This window comes from Ursus arctos, unplaced genomic scaffold (assembly GCF_023065955.2).
Source record: "Ursus arctos isolate Adak ecotype North America unplaced genomic scaffold, UrsArc2.0 scaffold_15, whole genome shotgun sequence".
Taxonomy (NCBI): domain Eukaryota; kingdom Metazoa; phylum Chordata; class Mammalia; order Carnivora; family Ursidae; genus Ursus; species Ursus arctos.
In genome coordinates, this window is record NW_026622819.1 from 8,370,342 (window position 1) to 8,394,629 (window position 24,288).

A 24,288-nucleotide genomic window follows, 5' to 3' on the forward strand; every position below is an offset into this window, starting at 1 on the left:
ATTTGGAAATAGGGTCTTTGCAGGTCTAATTCCTAAGCGTGAGGTCATACGGGATTAGGTGAGCACTAATCCGTTGACGGTGTCCTTAGAAGAAGGGGATGTGGACACAGATGCACACAGAGAAGATGTCTGTTGGATTTACATCGAAGCCAGCAATAAACACCAAGGAATTCCAGCAGCCATCAGAAGAAGGCCATAAGCATCACCTAGAGCCTTCCTAGGGAGGAGAGTCCTGCTGATATCTTGAGTCCAAGCCTCTAGACTCCAGTACCATGAAATAATACATTTCCACCGTTTCAAGCCAGCCTGTTGGTGGAACTTTGTTACGGCAACAATGGGGGAGCAATGCAGGTGACAATGCTGTTGGTAATAAAACCCTCGGGGCGATTCTTTTCCAGCCGGTCACGTGTTTGGCGTTTCTGGCCACCAGCATTTATTTATGGAGACCGACTCCCCCCCAGGGGTACTAAATACGAAGACCCTCTTTAAGGTCTCAATCGAGTAAGGCCGATGCACTCATACCCCAGAGGGGACACCAGGGCTGAGGGACGGCCAGGCTTGTTGGGAGATGCTGATGCTGGCTTGTCACCCCCCCCCCCCCCGTGACACCCAGGCCCTCAGCTGACCAGGGAGTCCCTGTGGGGGAAACCTCAAGGGACCCTCCCAGTCCAAGCCTGTGATCGGTCTGGATCTCGAGGTTGGACAGCTGTGCTCACCTTCTCCTCCCACCCATAGTGTTCCCGGAGAGCTTTGGATAAAGGCAAATGTGTTTGTCATCAAATCTGCTCACAGCTACCCCTGCGCTTACTACTAATTCCTTCTGAAGTCTGTCCTGAAGGGCCTACCTCGCGCAGGGCCAGCTGCTGGGCGCAAGGAATATGTTTCAATCAGCTGCATTAAGCTCTTCCACTTTAAGACATTTTAAAGTAGCTGATGAGACTTAAGGTGTCCAACAGTTTGACTTTGTGTCTGGGCAACGATTTGTGAAAATATCCATCACATAGGCATGCTGGTGATTCTACTGAAACCATCTGGGAACCCCTATAAAATGTAAAAGAAAAATCTCTGAAATATAAGAAAATACACACCATGAGAAGAAATGCAAGAGTTTTATTACAATCAGTATTATTCTCGAGGTTCGCAACTGACGAACGCATTCAGGAAAACATTTTGCATGTCATGATTTGGAGCCCAGGGATAGGTGCCAGAAGTAACTAAAAGGACATGAACGATGTACCTTGGGCAACAGCACGGCGCTCCGGGCTACAAAACTAAAAAGTATCAAGGATGCGTCTGAATTTCGTAGCGGAGGGTGTGGTGGTCCGCACAGGCCTGACCCAGCTCCAGGAGGCTGCTGGGGGCGGCTGCTGGCTCGCTGCGCTCCGGAGCATCCCCCCCCCCCCCCCACCGTCTGCATCTCTGCAAGCCAGTTATACCAACATCTCAGCTTAAGAAATACCAGACATGATGACAGGATGCCTTGAGGGTTGACCCTGCCTCCCAGCAAATAAATGAGAAGGGAAACCAAACATTGCCTTTAGAATGTGAAACAGGGCTGCTTCTCCCTTGGGGAAGAGCAAGAGGTGGCAGATACGGCTGTCGGGCGAGAGGGATGTCAGCGCCATACCCGCTCCAAAAGCATCTGGTCCGGGAGAGACTGCGACGTCTGAGTAGACCAGCCCTCTGGCTTTTCAGAAAAAGAAGGCACTCTATAGCCGTGAGCTGGGGAGCCGACTGGGGCAGCTCCGGGCAGGAAAGATGGGCTGAAAGCGTAGGACAACAGGACTCGCCCAGGTGAACACGGGCCCAGGCAGACCTGCACTTGCGCAGAAGGAATTCAGGGCAGTTGCATGGACAGGTTTTTCCTGGCTCAAAGGGAACGCGGTGTTTCTACCTTTCTCTGGGGAGACAGTGGGCAAGTTTTTGTCTGGTCTTTCCGTGCGTGCAATGCGCTTGCTCGAGTGTTCCAGAACTAGCTTTACGTCTATTCCTCCATTGGTCGGTGGGCACTTCTAGAACTTCAAAGTAGCTCTGGAGGGGATTCTGAAACACGCAGCCTTGCCCGATTGCCCCGGTGGAGGTGGAGGCTGGCTGGATCAGGAGGCAGTGCGGACTTGGGAGGTGCTCCCTCCGGGCAGACTGCCTAGATTCTAATTTTCCAGGATGTGGCTCCTGAGATTAAAGAGCCATTTCAATGATGGGAGCTTCTCTTTGGCTTCTCCCGGGAGCACCTGCTGTCCCCCCCGTGCAGTGACCCCATCACACAGGGAGGGGAATTCAGGGGCCCTGGTGCCACTTTCACCAATAACCTACCCTGCCCCGCCTTCCTGACACCCGCCCCGTAATTAACACCCGTTCTCCCCCAGCTGTTAAGACGCAGGGTTCTGTTACTAAAAAGCGTGAAGTGGGCGACTTTTCCTCTCACCTCCATCTATCTCACTTTCCCAAATGTGCGCCCTCTTGTTTTTAAGACCACAGGCAGGGCCTTCGATGACTGCTGACACAGGAGTAAAGCTGAGCTCTGGAAACTTCCCTTGGCGCGGGTCTGGGCAAGTTCGACTTATGGCACTTGCAGGGGCACCATGATCCTCAAAGGCCACCAACCAGGGACTCCCTGGACACCAGGTTGAGGGTCAAATCCTTTCTAGTTTCAGATATGGAAATTTGAGGCAAAGGCAGGGGCACTTGACTTTGTCTTAGATTTCCCAGAGGGCCGGTGTCTTAAAGAAAATGCCAGTTCTCTTTGCCGGGGAAATACAAAAGATCGGGAAATTGAGGCACGGCTGGCGGAGGGCGCTGGGTCCTCGCCGTTCACTTGCGAGGCTGCTGTATGTGCTGGGTTCTCGGCGGAGGATGCTTGTCTATGGAGGCGTGCGGCTTCTGGTGAGCCACCTGCGCAGCCGCCGGGGGGAAGTCTTTGTCGCCCTGTCATGAGACAGAATGCACTGGCTCACTCACGGTGGACAGCGGGGCCATGCGACAGCGAGGCCCCCAGCGCCATGTCTACCGGCTTCCCTGCACGGTGAGGGAGGGCATGGGGAACCTGCTGGCAGGGAACGGGCTGTCCCCTGGGACTCTGGGGGTCCTGAAGCCACTCTCTGGGGTGCGGAAGGGGGCACCGAGGCCCAGGAACCATCCCGGGGGTAAGAATGCTCACAGTCTCTGCCGCCCCCCTTCCCCCCACCCCGCCCCTGCCATGAGCTCGGGTCACCATGGTACTCCCTCGGCACTAAGCTGGTGTTGGGTGGCCCTCCTCTGCCAGAACTGTTCTTGTGACCAATTTGGACAAGACCGAACCAAATCCAGTGTCTTCAATTCTGATTTGCGGCCACGGCCGAGTCAGGGTACTGGCTGGGAAGCAGACACAGGGCGGGGGGCTGAAAGCTGCGAGGTGAAGCCAGAGTCAACCCGCTGAGTCTCAGAGAAGGTACCTGGCTATTTGTCAGGAGGACTTGCCTTCTTGTGCCAACAGTGCAAGTGTGGAGGTGGCTGGGGCCCAGGCCACCGCGAGCAGGCTAGAGCCACGACGTGCTCCGGCAGAGCCAAGCGACCGTGGGCTGGCTTTGGACTTGGGTCAGCAGTTAGTTTTCCCTCATGTGGTAGGTGCGCCTCCCGTCTGTCCCAGGGGCCTTGGGGCGCTGGGGGGAGCTGCTCTGAGCAACCGCATGGTCTCCATTCATCACATGCTAAGGGCTGGAATGTACTGCGAGCCACAGGGCCGTGGATGGTATCACCGCGCCAGCCCTCAAACGCGAGTTTGCTGGTGGCTCATTAAAAAAAAAAATGTTGGGGGGGGGCGCCTGGGTGGTACAGTCGGTTAAGCATCCGAATTTTGTTTTTGGCTCAGGTCACGATCTCAGGGTGGTGAGATCGAGCCCCACCTCGGGCTCCGCACTCAGCACAGAGTCTGGTTGAGATTCTCTCTCCCTCTCCCTGCCCCTCCCGCTTCCGCTCACTCTCTCTCTAAAATAAATAAGTAAATCTTAAAAAAAAAAAGGAAGTTGGGTCTCGCCAGAAGAAAGGGCTCCTGAAAGGTAAAGGGTACGACAAACACCTGTGAGTTCAGTCCAGGGGTCGGCAAGCATTTTGTGTAATGGGCCAGACAGTAAACACTTCAGGCTCTGTGGGTCACACGCTCTGCCACTGTGGCATGAGAGCAGCTGCAGACGCACATGCATGACTGGCCACTGAGCCTTCATCCGTGGACACCGGGATACGAATTTCATGTGATTTCCAGGTGTCACAACATCTACTTCTTGTTTTGAGTTTTCCAACCATTTAAAGATGAAAAAACATGCTCAGCTCGGGGGTGGCCGGCCGAGCCCTGGTTGAGTCTAAAGACAAGGGCGAGCATGAGGAAGCAGGGGGAGGCAGGCAGCGCTCCTGGGTGCGCGCCGTGCGGTCACCATCCCACGCAGTGCTCACGACAGAAGCACCCCGCGGACGCGACACAGCCCAGGGGCCCTGGACCCCGACAGATGGGTGGGGTTTAACAAGGACAGGAGGAGTCTGACCCCGTGCCAAGGATTTGACGGAGTGGCTCTTACCCGGGCGATCACACCAGAGATGAACACGGTCGGCTTGGGCGGGCTGCAAGACAAGAAGGGGAGAGGTGATTTCAGGGAACAGAAGTGGAAGGAGGCAGGTTTGGGGGAGAGTAACAGACAGTGATGGAGGAGGGAGGAAGGGGCGCCAACCTCCTCATCGGTATGATTTCATCTCCCCAGGACCAGCGGGGGCCCTTCTGCTGAGGTGAGCTCAGGCAGAGCCAGAGACTAGCAAACAGCAGGTGAGTTGTGTGCTTTTTTGTGTTTTTTCGTTCTTGGGGGGGGGTCATCCTCAAACGGTGGCTGTGGGCAAGCCCCGTAGTTTTTGTTTCATGAGATTATGGACATGGGTGCTTCCCGAAGCAGGGAAGAAGCAGGGTCACACTGGTTGAACGTGGAGACTCCCACCAAGGAGGGATTCTCCTCCCAGCCCTGGTCACAGCTTCTGGCAGCTTCTAATGGGGGAGATCCCAGAGCCAGTGCAAAGCTCCTGGCCCTTAGGAGACCCAGGTATTAAAAACGTAGGATCCTTGTGAAGCTATTGTCAATTCTTAACATCTGAAATCCTACTGAGCTCCCCCACCTGTCAACACTCCTGGGGAGGTGGGAGAGAGGACCCAAGTAACACATGTCCATTGTTGAAAAGCAGGCAGTGCAAACATGTTAACATCAGTTGTCATTCTACCATGTGGAAATGGTCATAGTTCATACATGGCTCTTTGTCCAATCTTTCTAACTATGGATAGACAGACGCACTTGTTTTCACATTAAACTTTTTTCTTAAAGAAGAGTCATACTGTTTTCTGCATTTAGGATATGCTGAGCATACTTCCGTGTTAGTACACGCTCCCCCGTGTCCGTGCACGCTCTCTCGTGTCAGCGCACACGCCTGTGTCCACACACACTCCGTGTCCACGCACGCTCCCCTGTATTAGTACACACTCTCCCCAGTTAGTACACGCTCTCCTATGCATGTTTTAAATGTCCCCACACGCACAGCTGACGAACATCAGAACACCGTTCCAGGGAGTACACAGGCGCACACCCCTCTGAAACGCCTCCTGTGGAGGTAAGGGGACCTGGGAGCAACAGGTGACTACAAGGCCAGCCTGGCAGAGAAAGAGCAACAGGGGGCAGCTCCAGGAGGTAGACAGTCTTGCTCGAGGCCAGTCTTGCTGGGCGGACAGGGGAGAATCCATCCTGGGAGCTGCCTAGCCCACCTCCCACCTGCTCTGAGCTCTGTTCTGCTGCTGGGCATCCTGGGAAGGAAACCATTTGTCTTAGCCTTGTTTTGCTGCAGGCAAAAGTCCCCGTATTCAGTAAGTTCACTGTTTATATCCCAAACAGTTTAGCTAAAACACCCGAAATCCCCCCAAGTGATTTCTGTTACTCCACGAGATTAAGAAATTTCAAGTCTTCCTAAGCAGCAGAGAGATGTCCCTACACGACTGGTTTTATTTTTGTTTTTGTTGAATGGTTAACTGGGTTGGCTTCTTTTTTCTTTGATTACAAATATGCTTTGGCTACAAGATCAAGAGCCAGCCAGAGCTGAGTAAGTTCAGCTCGAGCGTAAGCACCTCGCAGCATAGATTTGGATGCCTCTGCAATCCAGACACTTCCGGCTTTGAGGCTCCTGACCACCCGCAGGCCGGGCCCCCAGGATGCTCATGGCCAAGGGCTTCGCATCTAAAGCCGGGGATCCATGTTCTGGATTCTAACACTTCATAAACGTTTTAGAGAGGAATATGGAAATGGTACCACAAACTTTCTTACATTTTGAATGTTCCTTTAAGAATCCGGGAAAAGCCTCAAGTGGGGATTGCTGTACTCTGTCAACTGATAATGTAGCATCCACTGCTAGGCCATCGTTTTGCACCCAGAGTGCACGACTGCTTGGATCATCTCCACCGCTTTTCTAACCTGAGTCAAGGCGTTTAAAGGCAGTCAAGACAGCCCCCCGCCCCGAGCAAGGACTTGATGAGAAAGTCACCCACAGAGAGTGACTCTAGTCAAAATAAATACACAGTAGAGTGGCTCCCTGCCCAAAGGGAACCCCAAAAGTTGGCTGAGGAAGCTTGAGCCATCATATATGTAAAACACACAAGCTCTCTCTCCCTCCGTCTCTCCATATACATGTAGGTATACATTCATTGTTGAAAAGCAGACAGGCAAAAAAAAAAAAAAAGGTGAAAATTGTTATGTAACCGTGTGTAGAAAGTATACAAATGCACGTTTACGCAGAGAACTGGACTGTAAGAAAACTGCAGCCCAATCAGCAGATGATGCTCCCTGGAGAGCCAGCACCTGGTTCCAGAGAAAGGAGGTGGCCCGTAGCAGGCAGGGTGTGGCAGAGCACCAGCCTGTCATGGGTCCCTGTGTCCCGAACCCCTCGGGCCCCCAGCGCCTTTCCTGCTGCTCCCTGGAACACCCAGCCCCCGCTGGACCGCAGCCCCTGCCCCCGATCCTGGGAATCCAGTTATCAGGAGACTGTTGGCAGCATCCACTCCGTTTTGTGTGCAGGGAGGAAGGGTCTCCAGACTCTTGGAGCCCCATCATGGATCCCACGCTTCCGCCCATGGCCTCCTTCTCCTCCTCAGAGGTGACCCTTCAAAGTCTGGCTATTTCCATCCAAGTTAGGTCCCGGACATCTCCCACGTTAAAAACAAGTGTGGGTTTCAGACCTTGCTTTGAGAATGTCTTGGGAAATGTGTGTAAATGATCGTGATTAGAGGTCATTAATGACCCGGGTCCAGCCCCAGCATCAGAAAGTGCATGTGGAGGGGATGGCCACTCCACTGGAATCCGACTCTCAGAGCCTCCGCTCCACGTGAGCCTCTCAAGAAGACCTCACCACACAACCACTGGGTGGCCACGGAGACTCCGGCGACTCAAGGAGACCCTAACATAAGACTGCTCCCTCCCAGCCTAGCGCATTCCCTAAGAGGTGTCCAGGGACTCTGGGTGCAGAACCTAAGGATCCCCCCAAGGGTAGTGCTGCAAAATGGCGGCTCTCCTCGCTGACCCCGTCTTCCTGAGGCACCTACGCTTTGACACACGTTACTTAAGCTTTCGGGTTTTAACGGCTCGTTAGATTCTGCTCATAATGGAAAAGTGTGTCAGTGAAAAGCAAGTTGGGCTCAGAGTAAAGACATACGCTCTGATAACCTTGGCGTGCTGGGTAGAGGAGAGCTGGGCGCTGGTGGCTCCGTAAACCAGATGTTTTACGGCATATGCGTATTCCGTCCAAAGTGGTTACTTAGGCTTGCGATGGGGGGATTTCTGAAACATTCTACTGGAATTCATGAGCCATTTCTTGGGTAGGGGTGAGAAGAGGGAACAGATGACAAGGCTCCTGGAGCATATCCTGCAGATATACGCATGGGGGACACATACCCCACGGTCCCTTTGAAAAGGAACACAGAAGCAGTAAACAATACAAACGATAGAAGTCAATACTAAAATGTCATATGAATGTAACTATTTAAAAATAAGTAAATACTAAATAATTAAGGAGTAAAAGTTCAAATAACCTCTTATCAAACCTTTGTTTCTGGCATTGTCTTAAAATACAGTGCCTTATCACTGTCTACCCATATTGCACGTTCATTGATGGGCCTACAGCCAGACCCCTCACGTACGTTCTAAGACAGTGGACCCACTGGGGTGTTGAGGGAGCTGTGCAGGGATGGGGGTTACGGCCCAGGAAGCCACTGAGGCCACACCAACCCCATGTCTTGGCCATGGCAGGCCCCATTCCTGCTGTCAGGTGTGGTGTTTGTGACTCATCCCTGGTCAAAGGGACACAAAGTCACCCTTTGGGCACAGCAGAGGGCTAATTCAGGCCAAGGAGCAGGGCCAGTAAGCTGGCTTCAAGTCAGAGCAGACTTTTGGGAGCCAATCAAAACACTGCATATGCCGTCCAATTATGCTGGGGGATGGAAGCAACGGTAAAGATCTCAAAGACTTGACCCCACACCCCTGTATTCCAGGCCTTCATCTGTTGGTGCTGGCAAGAAGTACGACACTGAAAGGAATATGGAAAAAGCCCTGCAGATCCAACATGTTCTGGGGGAGGTTCTTGCTTTAAGATTGCACTTCTAATTTTTAAAAAACATTCAAATCGAGTGGGATTTATTCCTGGGCTGCCAGGGTAGTTCAATATTCACAAATCAATCAGGGTGATACACCACATTAATAAAGGAAAGGATAAGAACCATATCATCCTCTCAAGAGATGCAGAAAAAGCATTTGACAAAACACAGCATCCAATCTTGATAAAACCCTCAACAAAGTAGGGATAGAGGGAACATACCTCAGCATCTTAAAGGTCATATACGGAAGACCCACCGCTGATATCATCCTCAATGAGGAAAAACTGAGAGCCTCTCCCCCACGGTCAGGAACAAGACAAGGATGTCCACTCTCACTATTACTATTTAACATAGTACTGGAAGTCCTAGCCTCAGCAGCCAGGCAACAAAAAGAAATAAAAGGCATCCACAGCAGCAAGGAAGAAGTCAAACTTTCATTATTTGCAGATGACATGATACTCTATGTAGAAAACCTGAAAGACTCCACTAAAAAATTGCTAGAATACATGAATTCAGCAAAGTCTCAGGATTTAAAATCAATGCACAGAAATCTGTTGCATTTGTATATACCAATAATGAAGCAGCAGAAAAAGAAATCAAGGAGTCAATCCCACTTACTCTTGTACCAAAACCAATAAAATACCTAGAAATAAACCTAAACAAAGAATTAAAAGATCTGTACTCTGAAAACTACAAAACACTGATGAAAGACATTGAAGAGGACACAAAGAAATGGGAAAACATTCCATGCTCATGGATTGGAAGAACAAACACTGTTAAAATGTCTATACTACCCAAAGCAATCTATGCATTTAATGCAATCCCTATCAAAATACTACCAGCATTTTTCACAGAGCTAGAATAAACAATCCCAAAATTTGTATGGAACCACAAAAGACCCAGAAAAGCCAAAACAATCCTGAAAAAGAAAAGCAAAGCTGGAGGCATCACGATTCCGGATTTTAAGCTCTATTACAAAGCTGTGATCATCAAGACAGTATGGTACTGGCACAAAAACAGACACATAGATCATTGGAACAGAATAGGAAACCCAGAAATGGACCCACAACTATATGGGCAAGTAATCTTCGACAAAGCAGGAAAGAATATCCAATGGAAAAAAGACAGTCTCTTCAACAAATGCTGCTGGGAAAACTGGGCAGCAACACGCAGAAGAATGAAACAGGACCACTTCCTTCACCATACACAAAAATAAATTGAAAATAGATAAAGGACCTCAATGTGAGATAGGAAACCATCAAAATCATGGAGAAGAACACAGACAGCAACCTCTCTGACCTTGGCCACAGCAACTTCTTACTGGACTTGTTGCCTGGGGCAAGGGAAACAAAAGCAAAAATGAACTATGGGGACTTCATCAAGATAAAAAAAAAGCTCCTGCAGAGTGCAGGAAACAATCAACAAAACTAAAAGGCAGCCTACGGAATGGAAGAAGATATTTGCAAATGACATGTCTGATAAAGGGTTAGTATCCAAAATCTGTAAAGAACGTACCAAGCTCAACACCCAAAACCCAAATAATCCAGTTAAGAAATGGGCAGAAGACATGAATAGCCATTTTCCCAAAGAAGACATCCAGATGGCCAACAGACACATGAAAAGATGCTGAACACGACTCATCATCAGGGAAATGCAAATCAAAACCACAATGAGATACCATCTCACACCTGTCAGAGCGGCTAAAATTAACAACACAGAAACCAACAGATGTTGGCGAGAATGTGGAGAAAGGGGAACCCTCTGGAAATGCAAGCTGGTGCAGCCACTCTGGAGAACAGTATGGAGGTTCCACAAAAAGCTAAAAATAGAGTTACCTATGATCCAGCAATTCCACTAGGTATTTACCCAAAGGATACAAAAATACAGATTTTTGAAGGAGTGCATACACTGCAATGTTTATAGCAATATCATCAACAATAGCCAAACTATGGGAAAAGCCCAAGTGTCCATCGACTGAAGAAGATGTGGTATGTATACAGACACACACACACACACACACACACACACACACACACACACACACACAGAATGGAATATTACTCAGCCATAAGAAAGAATGAAATCTTGCCATTCAGAATAACGTGGATAGAGCTAGCGGGTATTATGCTAAGCGAAGTAAATTCATCAAAGACAAATATCGTATGATCTCACTCATACGTGGAATTTTGGAAACAAAACAGATGAACATATAGGAAAGGGGAAAAAAAGAGAGAAAGAATCGAACCATTAGAGCCTTAACTATAGGGAACAAACTGAGGGTTGCTGGTGGGGAGGAAGGTGGGGGATGGGCTACATGGGGGATGGGCATTAAGGAGGGCACCTGTGATGAGCACTGGGTGTTACGTGGAAGTGACGCATCACTGAATTCTACCCCTGAAACCAATATAACTCTATATGTTAACTAGAATTTAAATACACATTTGGAGGAAAAAAATGTTAAAAGAAAAGAAAAGAAAACATTCAAGCATCGCGAGGTAGGGGCAAGCTCTTTCCTAGCCTGGCGAGAGCTGGACTCTGATAGCTCCAGTCGGCTCCAGGTAACGACGCTCCTAAAACCGGAGTGCCTTCTCCCCTCCCGGCCGGGTGTGCTTGAATGCCCGAGCTAGCACAGCAACTAAGTCAAGTAATTCTTTACCATTTTACCCATTCTTCTTATTTTTTTAAAAAGATTTTTATCTATTTCTTTGAGAAAGAGCATGAGCAGGAGGGGAGGAGGGAGAAGGAGAGAGAATCTCAAGCAGACTCTGCACTGAGCACGGAGCCCAACGTGGGGCTCGATCTCATGACCCTGAGATGGGGACGTGAGCCGAAACCGAGAGTCGGGGGCCTAACTGCACCGCCCAGGCGCCCCAGCACGTTAGCCATTTTAACTGTGCAGTTGTACACCCGAGTGACAGTAAGCACACGCGCAGTGTGATGCAGCCGTCGCCGCCATCCATTTGCAGAGCATTTTCAGCCTCCTTAGGAGAAACTATTACACAGCAACCCCAGCCCCTCCCCCAGGCCCTGCCGCAGCCCCTCCATGGCCCCTCCCTCAGCCCCCCTCCCAGCCCCTGGCAGCCGCTGTTCTACCTTCTGTCCTAAGAACTGAACTACTTGGCACCTCCGATGAGTGGAATCACACATTTGTCCTTTAATGTCTTGCTTATTTCCCGTAGCATAAGGTCCACCTGGGTTGCAGCACTGTCAGAATTTCCTTCTTTTTCAGGCTGAACTCTATGCCATTATGTGGGTGGGCTGTATGCGGTTTACCGCTGACGGTTACTTGGGTTCTTTCCACCTTTTGGCCGTTGTGATTAATGATGCGGTGAACACTGGTGTAACAGGATCGTTTGAGGCCTGCTTTTGAGTCTTTCGTGTAACACAGTGGAACTCCTGGGTCCTGTGGTCGGTATTCCACGTTCAACTTTGAGGAACCACCGAGCGGTTTTCTGCAGAAGCTCCACTATTTGAGATTCCCACCAGCGAAACACAGAGTTCCAATTTCTGCACATCGCCATTACTGACTACTTTCTGGAATTTTTTGGGTAGTAGGCAACTTAAGGTGTGAAACGTGGTCTCTCGTTGTTGTTTAGACTTAGCAACTAATTTTAAGAATAAGCTTCCTTGGGGCATCTGGGTGGCTCATTCGGTGAAGCGTCTGCCTTCGGCTCAGGTCATGATCCCAGGGTCCTGGGATCGAGCCCCGCATGGGGCTCCTTACTCAGCGGGGAGTCTGCTTCTCCCTCTGCCCCTCGCTCCGCTCGTGCTCTCTCTCTCAAATAAATAAAATCTTAAAAAAAAAAGAATAAACTGCCTTGCAATAAAACTTATCAATGTGCATCGATCATCATCCAAGGTCTTTATGACACCACATTCCCCCCCAAGTGTTCTTCTCCCCTCTGGAACTTTTAGGCTATAATCAACTGTAAGGACACACGGCAGCCGCCAGTGACAAGATGACAGAAGGCTGACGTCCTGCGTGCCACCTCACTGAATCACGGGTTTTCACGTAGCTCTTCTTCGGCACAGGCTACGTGGTGGTGTGGGTTTTCATCAGGCTTGGTCAAAGGGCCCCTCGCTCTTTGTCTTTCTCCACCTACAACGAATAGCACCTCACTCTGTGAAATGATTGCTTATTACATTTATCTAGTCAAAACCCTTCCTAAACTCCTCGAGATACGGTAGCTGCAACAAAAACTCACAAACGAGAAACCCGGGGAAAGAGTCTGCTTACAAAGCTCTGTTTGCAAAAACACACATATTTGAAACTCCATTAGGGCTCCATGCAAAGCATAACCTACATTTCCAAGATTCTAAAACTGTGATCGCGGCTTTGAGGATTTATTTAATCTGATGAAAATCATTCTGACAGATGTTGTTTTGAAGATGCAACATTACTTTCTCTCAGGAAACAGAGACAGTGAAAAATACCGTCCCGGCCCTCCCCACATCCTCAGGCTTTTCCAGTTTCTAAAAACCACATTTAGCTAAACTTAAAGGAACTGCAAGCGAGGCAGAATTAGGGGGGATTAGAGCCCCAGTAACAGCTTCTTCCGTGTCAGCAGAACCGCCCCTCCTCACACCTGTGCTGGGCAGCTGCCGAGTAACTGAGGTGTGGCGTTTTCCAGGGCTCACCTGTTCAGGACCTCACAGTCTTAGCAGGGTCCCCTGTCCCTAACTAAATTTTCTTAGCATTTATCTTATGAGTTTCCTGGATGGATAAGGTTTATGCCTTCTTGGCATTCCAGACAGGCAGGATAAAATGCCCTGAATGCTTAAGGAATGAGGGGCCCTGTGGAATGCAGATGGCCCTCAGGACTGGGTTTGTTGGTCTCATCTGTATTTATTTTATTTTTTAAAGATTTATTTTGGAGAGGCAGACAGAGAGAGGAACAGAGAGAACACGTGCACACGCGCGCGGGAGTAGGGGCAGAGGGAAAGAATCTCAAGCAGATTCCCCACTTAGTGTGGAGCCCAACTTGGGACTTGAGCCCATGACCCCGAGATCATAACCTGAGCTGGAACCAAGAGTCGAACGCCCAATGGACTGAGCCACCCAGGTGCCCCACTGGTCTCATCTTTAAATAAAAGTCCTCAGGGCTGAGAAAACAATTCATGTTTTTAAAACTCTCCTAAAATAGAAAACGGCAATTATGGAAACACACGTCAACGTATTTAACTCCACATATCCAAACGACTGCTAGGCCAACATGGGATCAACAGAAAAACTATCGAGATGGCTTTGGGTCCTAAGACCTCACAACCTGGACAGTCAGTGCAGGTCCCAGGGGATGGGACGTTTTCTGCCCAGCTCTGGGAGGTGACGCTTGGCCGTTAGGCCTGCAAAGGAGACTAATCACGACCTAGTCCAGCTTCCCTCCATGTGGACCGTCGCCCTGGCCTGTGCGGTGGTTCCTCAGCCGAAGAGGACCTCCAGGGCCCTCAGGGCGGCCTCTGCGCTGTCTCGGCCCCTGACATTTTGCCCAGGGGCTTCATCCCAAGACAAAGGCCTCTTCTAAGTCCCTCTTGTGGGACAGGCCTTCAATGTTTGAGGAAGGCTACCGCAGGCCTCTGAGATACCCCCTTTCCAGGCTACGGGACGTGATTACGAATTCCTTCACTTTCTGGGCCCTCCGTCCCTCCTTGATTCCAGTGTAATTTCTAGAGTTTGGCCCAGAATGGCACCCACACTCCACACGTGCCCCAGCAGCCCAGGCCTCTGCAGGATGCCGACCTGGTCCAGGAACGTGGATACTACTCTTGCTCAAAGCTACAGAGAGCAGGGTAGCCTGGGGACATGATTCTGGGCTCCCTGGCAAGGACCAGAATGCCAACCTCCCAGGACTACTATCGATAGGCCACACGGTCAGCATGCGTGTGCACCAACCCTGCTTTCCCAGCTAGCTTTATGAGGTCCTTTCTCTTCCTCCCGTTAACTCCGGGGGAGAGCTATTCTACCCTTATCCAAAAATAGGCTTCTATGAATGGGAGGCAGTATTCAATGTCTGCAGGAGTGGTTGGCCTATGCTTTCCCCTGCATTCTGACAGATTAGGGTTGCTTAGTTGCTGCCCCAGAGCATTTTGGGATGGGGACACACACACACACACACACACACACACACAACGATCAGCAGGACTGGAAATCCAGTCAAGTCAACGATCCCACTGCAAGTAGTCAAAATGGCAGCAAAGGCACTACTGGAGAGTTCTATTGAACAGAATCATTTTCACGTGAGTGCTTTTGATCTGAGTTTAAGGAAGTCCATTAAGTTATCCTCTGCAAATACTTAGTCCTCTTCATGTAAATGCATTGGGAAAATATCAGACGGAGGTGTTCATACAGAAATGGGGTCGTGCAGCCTTTAATGCGTTGTTTGTTTCTTAATTCCTCTAAAGGATGGGAATGATCTCAGATGATAATAGCTCCTATTTACGGACTGCTTACCATGGGCCAGGCACTGAGTTAAGTGCTTTATGGAATTATTGTATCTAACCCCCTCAAACTTGTGAAGAAGGGACGATTATGTCCACTTTATAAGTGAAGGAATGGTAAATCAGAGAGGTTAAGTAATTTGCCTGAAGGCTGCACAGTAGAGAAGTGCTCAGAGCCAGACTTGGAACAAGGGCAGGCCAGGGCACTAGCTTAATGCCCTCATTTTAGGGCTGAGAAGAGGGTCACTTAGTGGCCTCTATTTTCAGATTGTGTCTTCTATACACAATTTAGAGATGCAGATTTTTAAAGTAATCTAAGTGTAGTCATAGAGTCCCTTATTTAACCAGGCAGATTTGATCAAATCTGCTTCAACATTTGCTTTCTGAGTCGCTAATGGATTTTTTTTTGGAAAACTATCATTTATGTCTATAGCCCTTCACTGGGGTACAGAGGACTTCCACCTAAATTAATCATCTGCTTCTCTTCCGTAGGGGTCATCTTTATTTTATGGATGAAGCAATGGCAGACACGAGAGGCTGAAATTTGTTCCAGTCCCAGAGGCAGAGCCGGGAGGGTGTGGGCCCCTGAGTTCTCACCTCGCTGCTCTTTGCTGGGTCACTGCTGTCTCTACCCTCGTGCATACCTCGGTTCCCAAGCTTCAGGAGCAAAGCCCAGTGAAGGTTTCAAACTATCTATCAAGCCAGAATGCAGCTGACATGGTCCAAGGAGGCGGCCAGGAGGAAAGGTGGCAGCTGGGCCCAGCGAAGCACAGGTTCTAAACCCAGATGTCCGTGTTCGAGTCCTGGCTCTGCCAATAACTGGTTGGTGGGATGGCGTCTGACGGTTTTGAGGCTGTTTCCTCCTCTGTAACATGGGATGGTCACGGACCCCACCCCATCAGGTGACTGTACATATGCCGCTCAAACTCTCCACAAATGTCAGGTGTTGAGATGATGACACATCCTTACCCCCTCCCTATGCACCCCTCCCTATGTACCCTGCCTTTCATTTCTATTGCCAAGTCACCCTTGGTTCAGTTCAATTTCATCTCCAGATCCCCCAGCCACGTAGACTAATACCCCACTTGTCTGGGACAGAAGGGCTTCCGAAGCAAACAAAATGGTCCATGATAAATCAGACATCACAAAACCCATAGACTTGACTTGGAGAAAAACCCTCTAAGCCTTCAGTCTATTCGGTTTCTATGTTGACACGATTCAGACGGCTTGTTTAGTTTCTCAGCCTACTGAAGACAGGAAGAAACGAACGGTCATGATGAGTCAGCCAAGGACCGTGAGGGGGCCACCCGAGCTTACAGCGGAGGCTGGTGTGCTCTGAGGGACAAGGCTGGGTAGGAAGGGGTTCCAAGTGCCCAGCCTCTCTTGCACCCACAGCTTCTGGTCACAGCACAGGGGGCAAGGATGGAAGGAAGCCTGGCTGGGGCGCTGGCAGGGGTCAGTGGAAGCAGGCCACCATCCAAAAAAGGTGACATCAGGACCTGGGAGAGTGTCATCGGGTGACACTCCCTTCCTTCCTGGTAAGAAAGCAAGTGTGTGCTCGGGAGGGGACTTCCTCCCCCAAATCTCCCTAACCATCAGAGTTGTCTAGTGAGTCAGCGAGCGGTGCTCACATAAACACTTGGGCCCAGAAAGCTGTGTCAGTCTCAATTTCGTTTTCCAATAAGCAGCTAACAGTTCCATGAAGCCTCCCCTGAGGCCACAGGACTGAAGCACCTCCATTTAACCTGTGGCCCGCTCACCTGCGGCACCGAGCTGCTCCCAGACCAGAAAGCCTTTCAAGGGTGTTGTGCATGGTCACAGGGGGAGGAAGAGGCAGGATCCCCCCAAACACAGCCCTGCAAATGGAAACACAGTGAACCCTCGCTGCAGACGGGCTGATGGGCAATAAGGGCTTCACTGTGCCCCCCTGAGGCCAGAGAGCACGGCTGCCCCCTCAGGGGGTGACCCAGCAGAGGAGGCCGGGTACAAGCCCAGAATTAGACATGGTGACCAGTGCCAGGAGAGCATAAACAGGGTGCTCTTCAAAGGGTGGGGGAGTCAATGCAGACCCTGACAAGGTGACATCTAAGCTGAGGCCCTCAAGTGTGACAGGAAGGCCATGATGCTGGGCTACAGTGAGCAGAAGGACGGGGTGTGATTCAATTTGCTTTTGTCAGCACAAAGTGGGTGAAGTCAAAGGGGGCCCTCTTCTTGCTCTTCTCCTGCAACAATGGAGGTGGGGTGATGTGGGGTGCGGCCCAGCTCACGTGACGGGCCCTCCTTGGGAAAGGGTAGAGCTCTTCAGGCAAACTAGAAGCAGATTCTGCCACTGTCTTTTGACTTTGCTCTAAACCTGTGGATTCGTGTTTTCATGGAGTTTACGGAAAAAAACATTTCCACCTGGGGTGATATGTATATATCTACCTAGTAAATAGATGGAAAACAAATCCTTCCTAGCCATTTTTTCTTGACATATCTTCCTGGATTGGTGTTAATTTATTTGGGTTATTAATTTTCTAGACACCAAAATAATAATTAGCATGGCTGGTGACCGGAGGGAAACAGCTCACTTGACTACACGCAGACATTTCTTTGTCAGGTGGTTCTTCACAGACTTGTTTCCTACTTGCAGCCCGAGCTCAGGGGCCCAGAGCATTCCCACAAGATGGCGCTGCTGGTCCTCTCAGCGGCTGGCAGTCGTGGCAAAGCTCTGGCCAGCACCCTGCACACAGGACAGCTGGAGGCTGGATGTCCCTGGTGGGCTGGGGCCACTGGCATCTCAGGACAGGTGTGTCCCCCTTGTCCCAAGGAACAGGCGGTTGTCCCATGAGCCTTCTTGGGACAGGTAAATAAAACACGACTCCATTGTTTAAGTACAATTCTAAATCTGAAAGAAAATAATCTGGAATACAGTTCCTTCTGGATTTGGTATATGGAGTTTGTAAAACCTTTTTTAAAGGGCCTGAGCCAAGGTCCTCTTCTGGAAGAGAATGTCTGAGCTTGTGTTCAAACCGGTCTCCCAACCTTATTTTCAAGGAGAGGACGGAGGCTCAGGGACAGCAATGGGGTGCTCTCACCCCCTTGTTCAGACGTTGGGACAGAACCTTTGCCTGGCCTGTTCTTCAGAGTCTGTCCTGGAGATGAGTGGGGGTCCAGGTCTCCATGTGGGAGGGCTTCTCAAAAGGCTTTTCCAGCTGGCATCCCACCTGCACACACCCGGCTGATTGCTGACCTAGATGCCCCCTCCATTACCCCCCACTATTAGTGGGAGGCGGCTGACCCTCCAAGTCCCAAGTGTGCAGGGAGAGTGTGGCTTACACGTGAATAATGTGTTCCACAGACACTCAGGACCCGCGGCGACAGCTGCTCGTTGTTTAACCAGAGCCTGGAAATGTCCCTTTCCCCCAAGACTTGTATTTCCAGAAAGCTCCTCTAAGCTTAGTGCTCTTTCTGCACAGAGATCCCATCGTGTGACTTAGGACCTTCCCTTCTTCTTCCCTTTGTCCTTACCCCCTTGTCCCTCTTCACTGGATGCAGAGAAGAAAAGAGAAGTGGAGCAAGTACTCTAGTTGTGAGCTCGCATCTTATGGATTTAATACACAGGGGTCGTCCCAGCCAGAGACCACCTCTGCATTCATCACAATCGAGGGGGGAATCCCATCGGAGGAGAGAAACCCCGGCCGTGCTTCCTGCTGGGTGTGGACGGGCGCTGCGCAGCGGCACGGGTTCGAAAACCCACCTGACGCTGCCGTGCGTCTGTGCAGAGCTCGGGGAAGACCCAGCAGCAAAGAGGAAAGGGTGTACCGGAGCATCTAAGGGCCCGGGCTGTGGAGACAAACAGCTCTGGGTGCAAATCTCACCTGAGATGAGTAGCCTCTCTGAGCCTCAGTGTCCATCTCTATAATGGGAACAACACCTACTTCAAAGAATACTTGAAACTTTAAATGGAATAATGTCTACACTGTGCTTAGAATGCTGTCTCCACTGACAAAATCACATTTAGTGGTAACAGGTAGTGAAATCATTTCCTATATAAAGACGGCCCCCAAGTTGCTATTTTGTCTTCTAAAATTGTAATTTAAAAATCCCTTTCTTCTCCCTCCCTCCCTCTGTAATAAAGACTATCCCAGGGCTTCTCAGAGCTTCTTTGAACCTTGTGTCCTCACTCCTTGTTCTGAGCACATACGGTGCCCTTGGAGTGGGACTGGAGGGTTTTTACAGAGAGAAAGGTCCCGTGCTGAAGAATTTGAGCCCCTGCCCACCTCATTCCCAGCATCCTGTCGTATTCAAACAGCATACGGAAGGAAAAAAAAGAAGACTGTCTCCTTTATGTCGCTAAATGTTCCAGGGAAGATACCTTTTAGGAAGAACGCAGATTATCATTAAAGGCAAGGGCTAAGTTTTAAAATTTAAAAAAAAAATCTGTTTTACCACGTGGTAATGTAGGAGATGCTGGGAAAAAAAGTCTGGTTAGCTCCAAAGCTACGCTGTTGGAAGATGGTTGCTGGAGGTGGGTCGCCCCTACATACGCTAAATCAATGGTAGGGAATGCCGGAGAATAGTCCGCGCTGAGCTGGTGGCCGCTGAAACTGAAACACTTATTGTATGTAGTTTGAAATCAGATCTAGTCGGCTGTTGTAGGGTCATGGGTCATGTGTACAATGATATGAGTTTGGGAGAAGGGTGTCCATGGTTCAAAGTACAAAGTATGTATTTTCTAGAGCTGTTATGGCTTTAAATAGGAAAATGTGCAGGTGGAAAAATATCTGGACAACTGCTAACAGGATTTCTATCACGATGAGGGACACACGGACGTTAAATCATATACAGACACCGACAACTCATCCGGCCTGCGAATCCTTCCATCTTCAGATGTGCGGGTGGCCGACCTGACACAGGGCCAGCCAGTGCTAGGATGTTTTGAGTGGCGAACCCAATAATAAAAGAGGAGAGATGCCAGATTTCACTTGCTCTCAGGAGACTTTTGGCCACGGGAGCTTTGCATCTAGCAAAAGTCAAAACATGCCGTGGGAGGACTGAACACGGCTTAGGTTAAAGTCAAGTACACGGCATGATGGACAAGAGCTTTTGGATTTCTCTGTTGCTGGATTCGCCTGTAATTATATCCTTAATCCACCCTCCAAACTCCTGGCAGGGAGGGATTTGGTGAGCTGATAGCCGCAGTCCCAGCCCCGCCAGCCGGTGGATGCGATAAGCTGCTGCCTTCAGAGGTCTCCAGATTTGCAAATACAGCTGCTGTGTGACTGAAAAGCCTAGCTCTTGGACCCTCCCCAGGTCACAGCACATCCTCACGTGATTTCAGGAATCAACAGAAAAAGAGGAGCAAGGTCAAGTGCACAGAAACCTAAACCCACCTCTAATTCGGCTTTACTCCTACAAACCTGCTAGTGAGTTAGGATGACGTATATTCAGTCCAGAACCCCGGCCTCATGCACCTGCTTAGAGCAGATGCTGCCGAATATCCAAACAGCATGGGAGCACTCCAGGGACGGACCTGGTAGGGACGAACATCAGAGTCCCTTACGGGTGTGAGAAAAGCACTCCGGGCAGGGACTGGAGTCCTCATTCACTCGCTGACATTGAATAGTCATGATGCTCTGGTCTTGGCCACCGGCTCACTCCCTGGAAATTCATGTATTTGGGGCCCTAAGGTTTATTTGTGGTTTGTTCATCTGTTGGTATCACTTGTTTACACATGCAACAGATAGGTGTCTGAAAGTACAAAACTAGGCAGTGTTGAGCTGCATCCGGCGTGCCTCCTGCTTCCTGCTGTTCAGTACCCGGAGGGACACGGGGCTCGCCCCCTGCTGCCCACCACTGTCTCTTCTCCACCAACGAGTGTTTGTGGCTCATCCGTTGTCCAGAACTCCGCACTGGGGGCTGGCTAGGGACAAAAGACAACAGAGCGCTGGACCCAGAGGGCCCCCAAATGTCATCAAGAGGCCAATGGGGCACTCCTGTGAGGTTTGCCAGAAGCTAAAGGGGAACACAGGTCATCGTGATTTTCCAGAAGCGACTTATCCCTGTTTCAATGTGGCCTGTCTCTGTGGCAACCAGAAGAAAACAGAGTACGTCCTTGTCCTTATCGACAGGAAGAACTTCCATGGACTCCATCAAGGATGCGGTGTCCCCAGGACTGCTCCTGGGGACATGTGGGGAATCAGAGAAGCTCCCTGAACTTGGCGAATAAGGACTTCAGGTGATGAAGGGAAGAGCAGGGGCACGAGACAAAGCCATCCTTCAACGCATGCTGCCCTGGTTCCCATGCCCAAAGCTCCTACTTCCTCATCCTCCTTCCAAATGCTCCCTCGGGGCCCCTGCTTCCTTTCCTTCCACAGAGACAGCCAGATAACCTGCCTTCCCCACCAACGAAGCATCCACTGTGCCTCGTATTAAAAAGTGAAGCCGGTAACTGGATGGCGAGGCGGCTCCAAGGGGCTGAGAGAGAGAGGGACCCCAAAGAAAGGTGACACCCATGTGGAGCAGGGAGCCTGCCTGGGATAAGTGGAGGCACGGCAGGGACCTAAAGCAGCCCCTCACCTGGAGGCTCCCCCAAGGAAACAAAGGGGTGCTATTTCAGTGAGATACATGAGCGTGAACCAAGCACCCGGTCAAAATCACGTGCACCGATGCTCCTGTTCCACGAAGGTGGGTGGGAGGGAAGAGGAGCACGAACGTGGAGCACCATCGTAAAGAAGCAAGTTCTGTCAGGTACAAAGAGCCCTGAAGGGGACTTCTTCTCAAGCTCAAGATGCAGTTTGCGGCTTTTCCTCGGCATGTGCCTCAAAAGAGTGCCGATCTAAGTGGAAAGGAAAAGACAGCCTCTTTATGGCGCAGTAGCGCAGCTGTGCGAGTGTCCTAACCACTCTCGGTGACATAAGTACAAACATCGTCTGCAATGCAGTCTTCAAAAATGATACAAAGGCAGATGCCATGATGTTTGCCTTCCTGTCCTTTTCTAGGGAAAAAAAAGCAGCTATCCTCCTGCTGCCTCCTCCTTGACCAGTAGAGGGGAGGTGGAATCAGCCTCAGTCAACCCTGGGATGGCATGTCCCTGACCCCAGGGGCTCGCTGTCTGGCTAGGCCTCTGTCCTGGCGTGATTACAAGGAGTGCCAACCTCGCACTCTCCAAAACATTCCAGCCTAAACACGTCGCATGGTCACTTGAAGCTGAGACACAGAATTCTAGAGAGATCCTCGAAGTTTCTGGGGCTTTTAGGAGTTCCATTGTGTGTGGAAGAAATGTTGGTGTCCCATCTGCCTGTATCGACTTTTTTTTTTTTTTTTAAAGATTTTATTTATTTATTTGACAGACAGAAAGAGCGTGCACAAGCAGGGGGAGCAGCAGACAGAGGGAGAAGGAGAAGCAAGCTCCCGGCCGAGCAGGGAGCCCGACGCGGGGCTTGATCCCGCGACCCTGGGGTCGTGACCTGAACCCAAGGCAGTCACCCAACCCACTGAGCCCCCCAGGCGTTCCTGCCTGTATGACCTTAACACGCAGCCAGCTGGTAAATACTGCCTCAAAGGCTCCCATGTTATCATTCCACTGCCTTCCCCAACCTGCTGGCTGAAGCAGGTTCTCAGCTGTTTCCCTACAAAAACTCCCCACTTCTCTGTGCAGCAGAGGCTCTGACACACCGAGCTCCTCTTCAAGGTCAAGGATGGTGGCTGACTCTGTTGTTCTGCAGCACCTGCAGTGTCTGGTGCACACAGACCCCCGGCGATGCTGTTAATGCCACACGCATGGCCGGCCCTGTTGCAGTCCTGGCAGGAGCAAATTAACCTGGGGGATTAACTGGGGCTGTTTGTTGCTCCCATCTTGGAAATGCATGTCACTCCTCGTACGCAGAGAGCCTCAAAGGCTCGCAAGGGAGTGATTAGAGATCAGGTGGATTTATTTTTGTTACCTACCCATCTAGCTGCACCAAGCTGGCTGCTGATCGGTAGGGACCCTGGGGTTCCCAAGGAAGTGGGCTGTCCCTTGGGTGACTGCCAGACTAATCTCAAACTTGCACATGGTTTTCTTCCTGTTCAGAAAGAGCCCAGGCCAAGAGGTGCTTCTTCAGATCACCTCACGTCAAACCTGAGAATGGCGATGGAACCATCCGCTGAATCTTAAATGATCAGCGTGCTGGGGGCAGAAAAAGGAGAAGGAAGGGTACGTCCTCCTTAAAATTGTTTTCAGGAGTCTGAATTAAGAAATTTAACAGAACCCCCCCCACTTCTCTACGACGATTCCTGGCAGCTGCCAACAAAGGCTGCGTTTCTTTGCAGGACTCTTGCCAAACTTCCCTAAAAATCTGGAATGGTTCGAAACATACAGGTGACCAGACTGAGGCCCAGGCTCCAAAGCAGCCAACCTTGGAAAGAAAGCAGCGTCTTTATGAAGTGTGACTTCACGCATGACAAAACCTCAACTCCACGCAAAAGGGACTATGACGTTCAAGGCATCTTCTCAGGAGCTTGGAGAAGATAAAGATGGGCAGCCCTCACCCCTGCCCTCAACACAGACGGTCCTGCAGGCTTTGCCTCCTCCGCTGGATTCCTGAATGCCTGAAGGACCCAGGCCTTCATTTTGAAACTTCTCCCTTACCTACAGCCATCCCGATGACCGGGTTTGCTCATCTGCGTGCCCGTGTTAGGACACACGGCCTGCTTCTGTTGACTTCCTGTCATCACCAAGCACTGACGAGCAAGAGGGAAATACGGGGCTCTGAGAGGAATGACCCACATTAGGGTAGCAGCTCGCACCTCACAAAGGAGAGGGCTCCCAACAGTCACTTCTTTGCACGTGGAAAGATTGTTTTCCCCTTTAGAAACAATATTAATGATGTCAGGTCCCTTTGTGGTCTCATAATCCATGTAATCCAAGTGTCGGACACCGAATACCAGTGACCTGAGTCTCGGGGCTGGGATGGGACCAGCTGGCTGGCTTCGCAGCAAGGCAGCCCCGGGGTGCACGCAAAGGGAGGTAAGTGTCGGCCTCCAGGTGGACAGGTCAATTGTCAGGTACTTCACGCTTAGGAACAGTTGTGTGGGATTCTGTTTTAGAATTCGGGAAGCATCACCGAGGGAGGAGCCCAGGGAAGTCAGCTCTAAAAGGACTCTTTTCCCCAACAATTAAAAGAAATATACCAAAGGATCCATAAGGGATGAGTAAATTATTAAACTACTAAGCAGTTGCTATAAATACG

General features: G+C 50.3%; 1 protein-coding gene and 1 long non-coding RNA gene across 3 annotated transcripts in view; one reads left to right on the forward strand and one right to left on the reverse strand.

Annotated features, from left to right (window-relative positions):
- Positions 1-1,090: 1,090 nt before the first annotated feature.
- DAP (death associated protein) overlaps positions 1,091-24,288 on the reverse strand; it is a 65,914-nt gene continuing 42,716 nt past the window's right edge. The window contains exons 3-4 of one of the 2 annotated variants that reach the window (XM_026506702.4): positions 4,548-4,590; positions 1,091-2,925 (exon numbers count right to left, since the gene is read on the reverse strand). In XM_026506702.4, coding sequence (XP_026362487.1) covers positions 2,812-2,925; positions 4,548-4,590 — 157 coding nt within the window. In that variant the 3' untranslated portion in view covers positions 1,091-2,811. Of the gene's footprint in view, positions 4,591-24,288 lie in introns of both variants that reach the window. The other variant, XM_057312161.1, reaches the window with a different exon arrangement.
- On the forward strand, positions 4,724-22,578 carry LOC130543686 (uncharacterized). The gene is made up of 2 exons (XR_008959183.1): positions 4,724-4,789; positions 15,566-22,578. It is a non-coding gene; the product is annotated as an uncharacterized LOC130543686 (long non-coding RNA).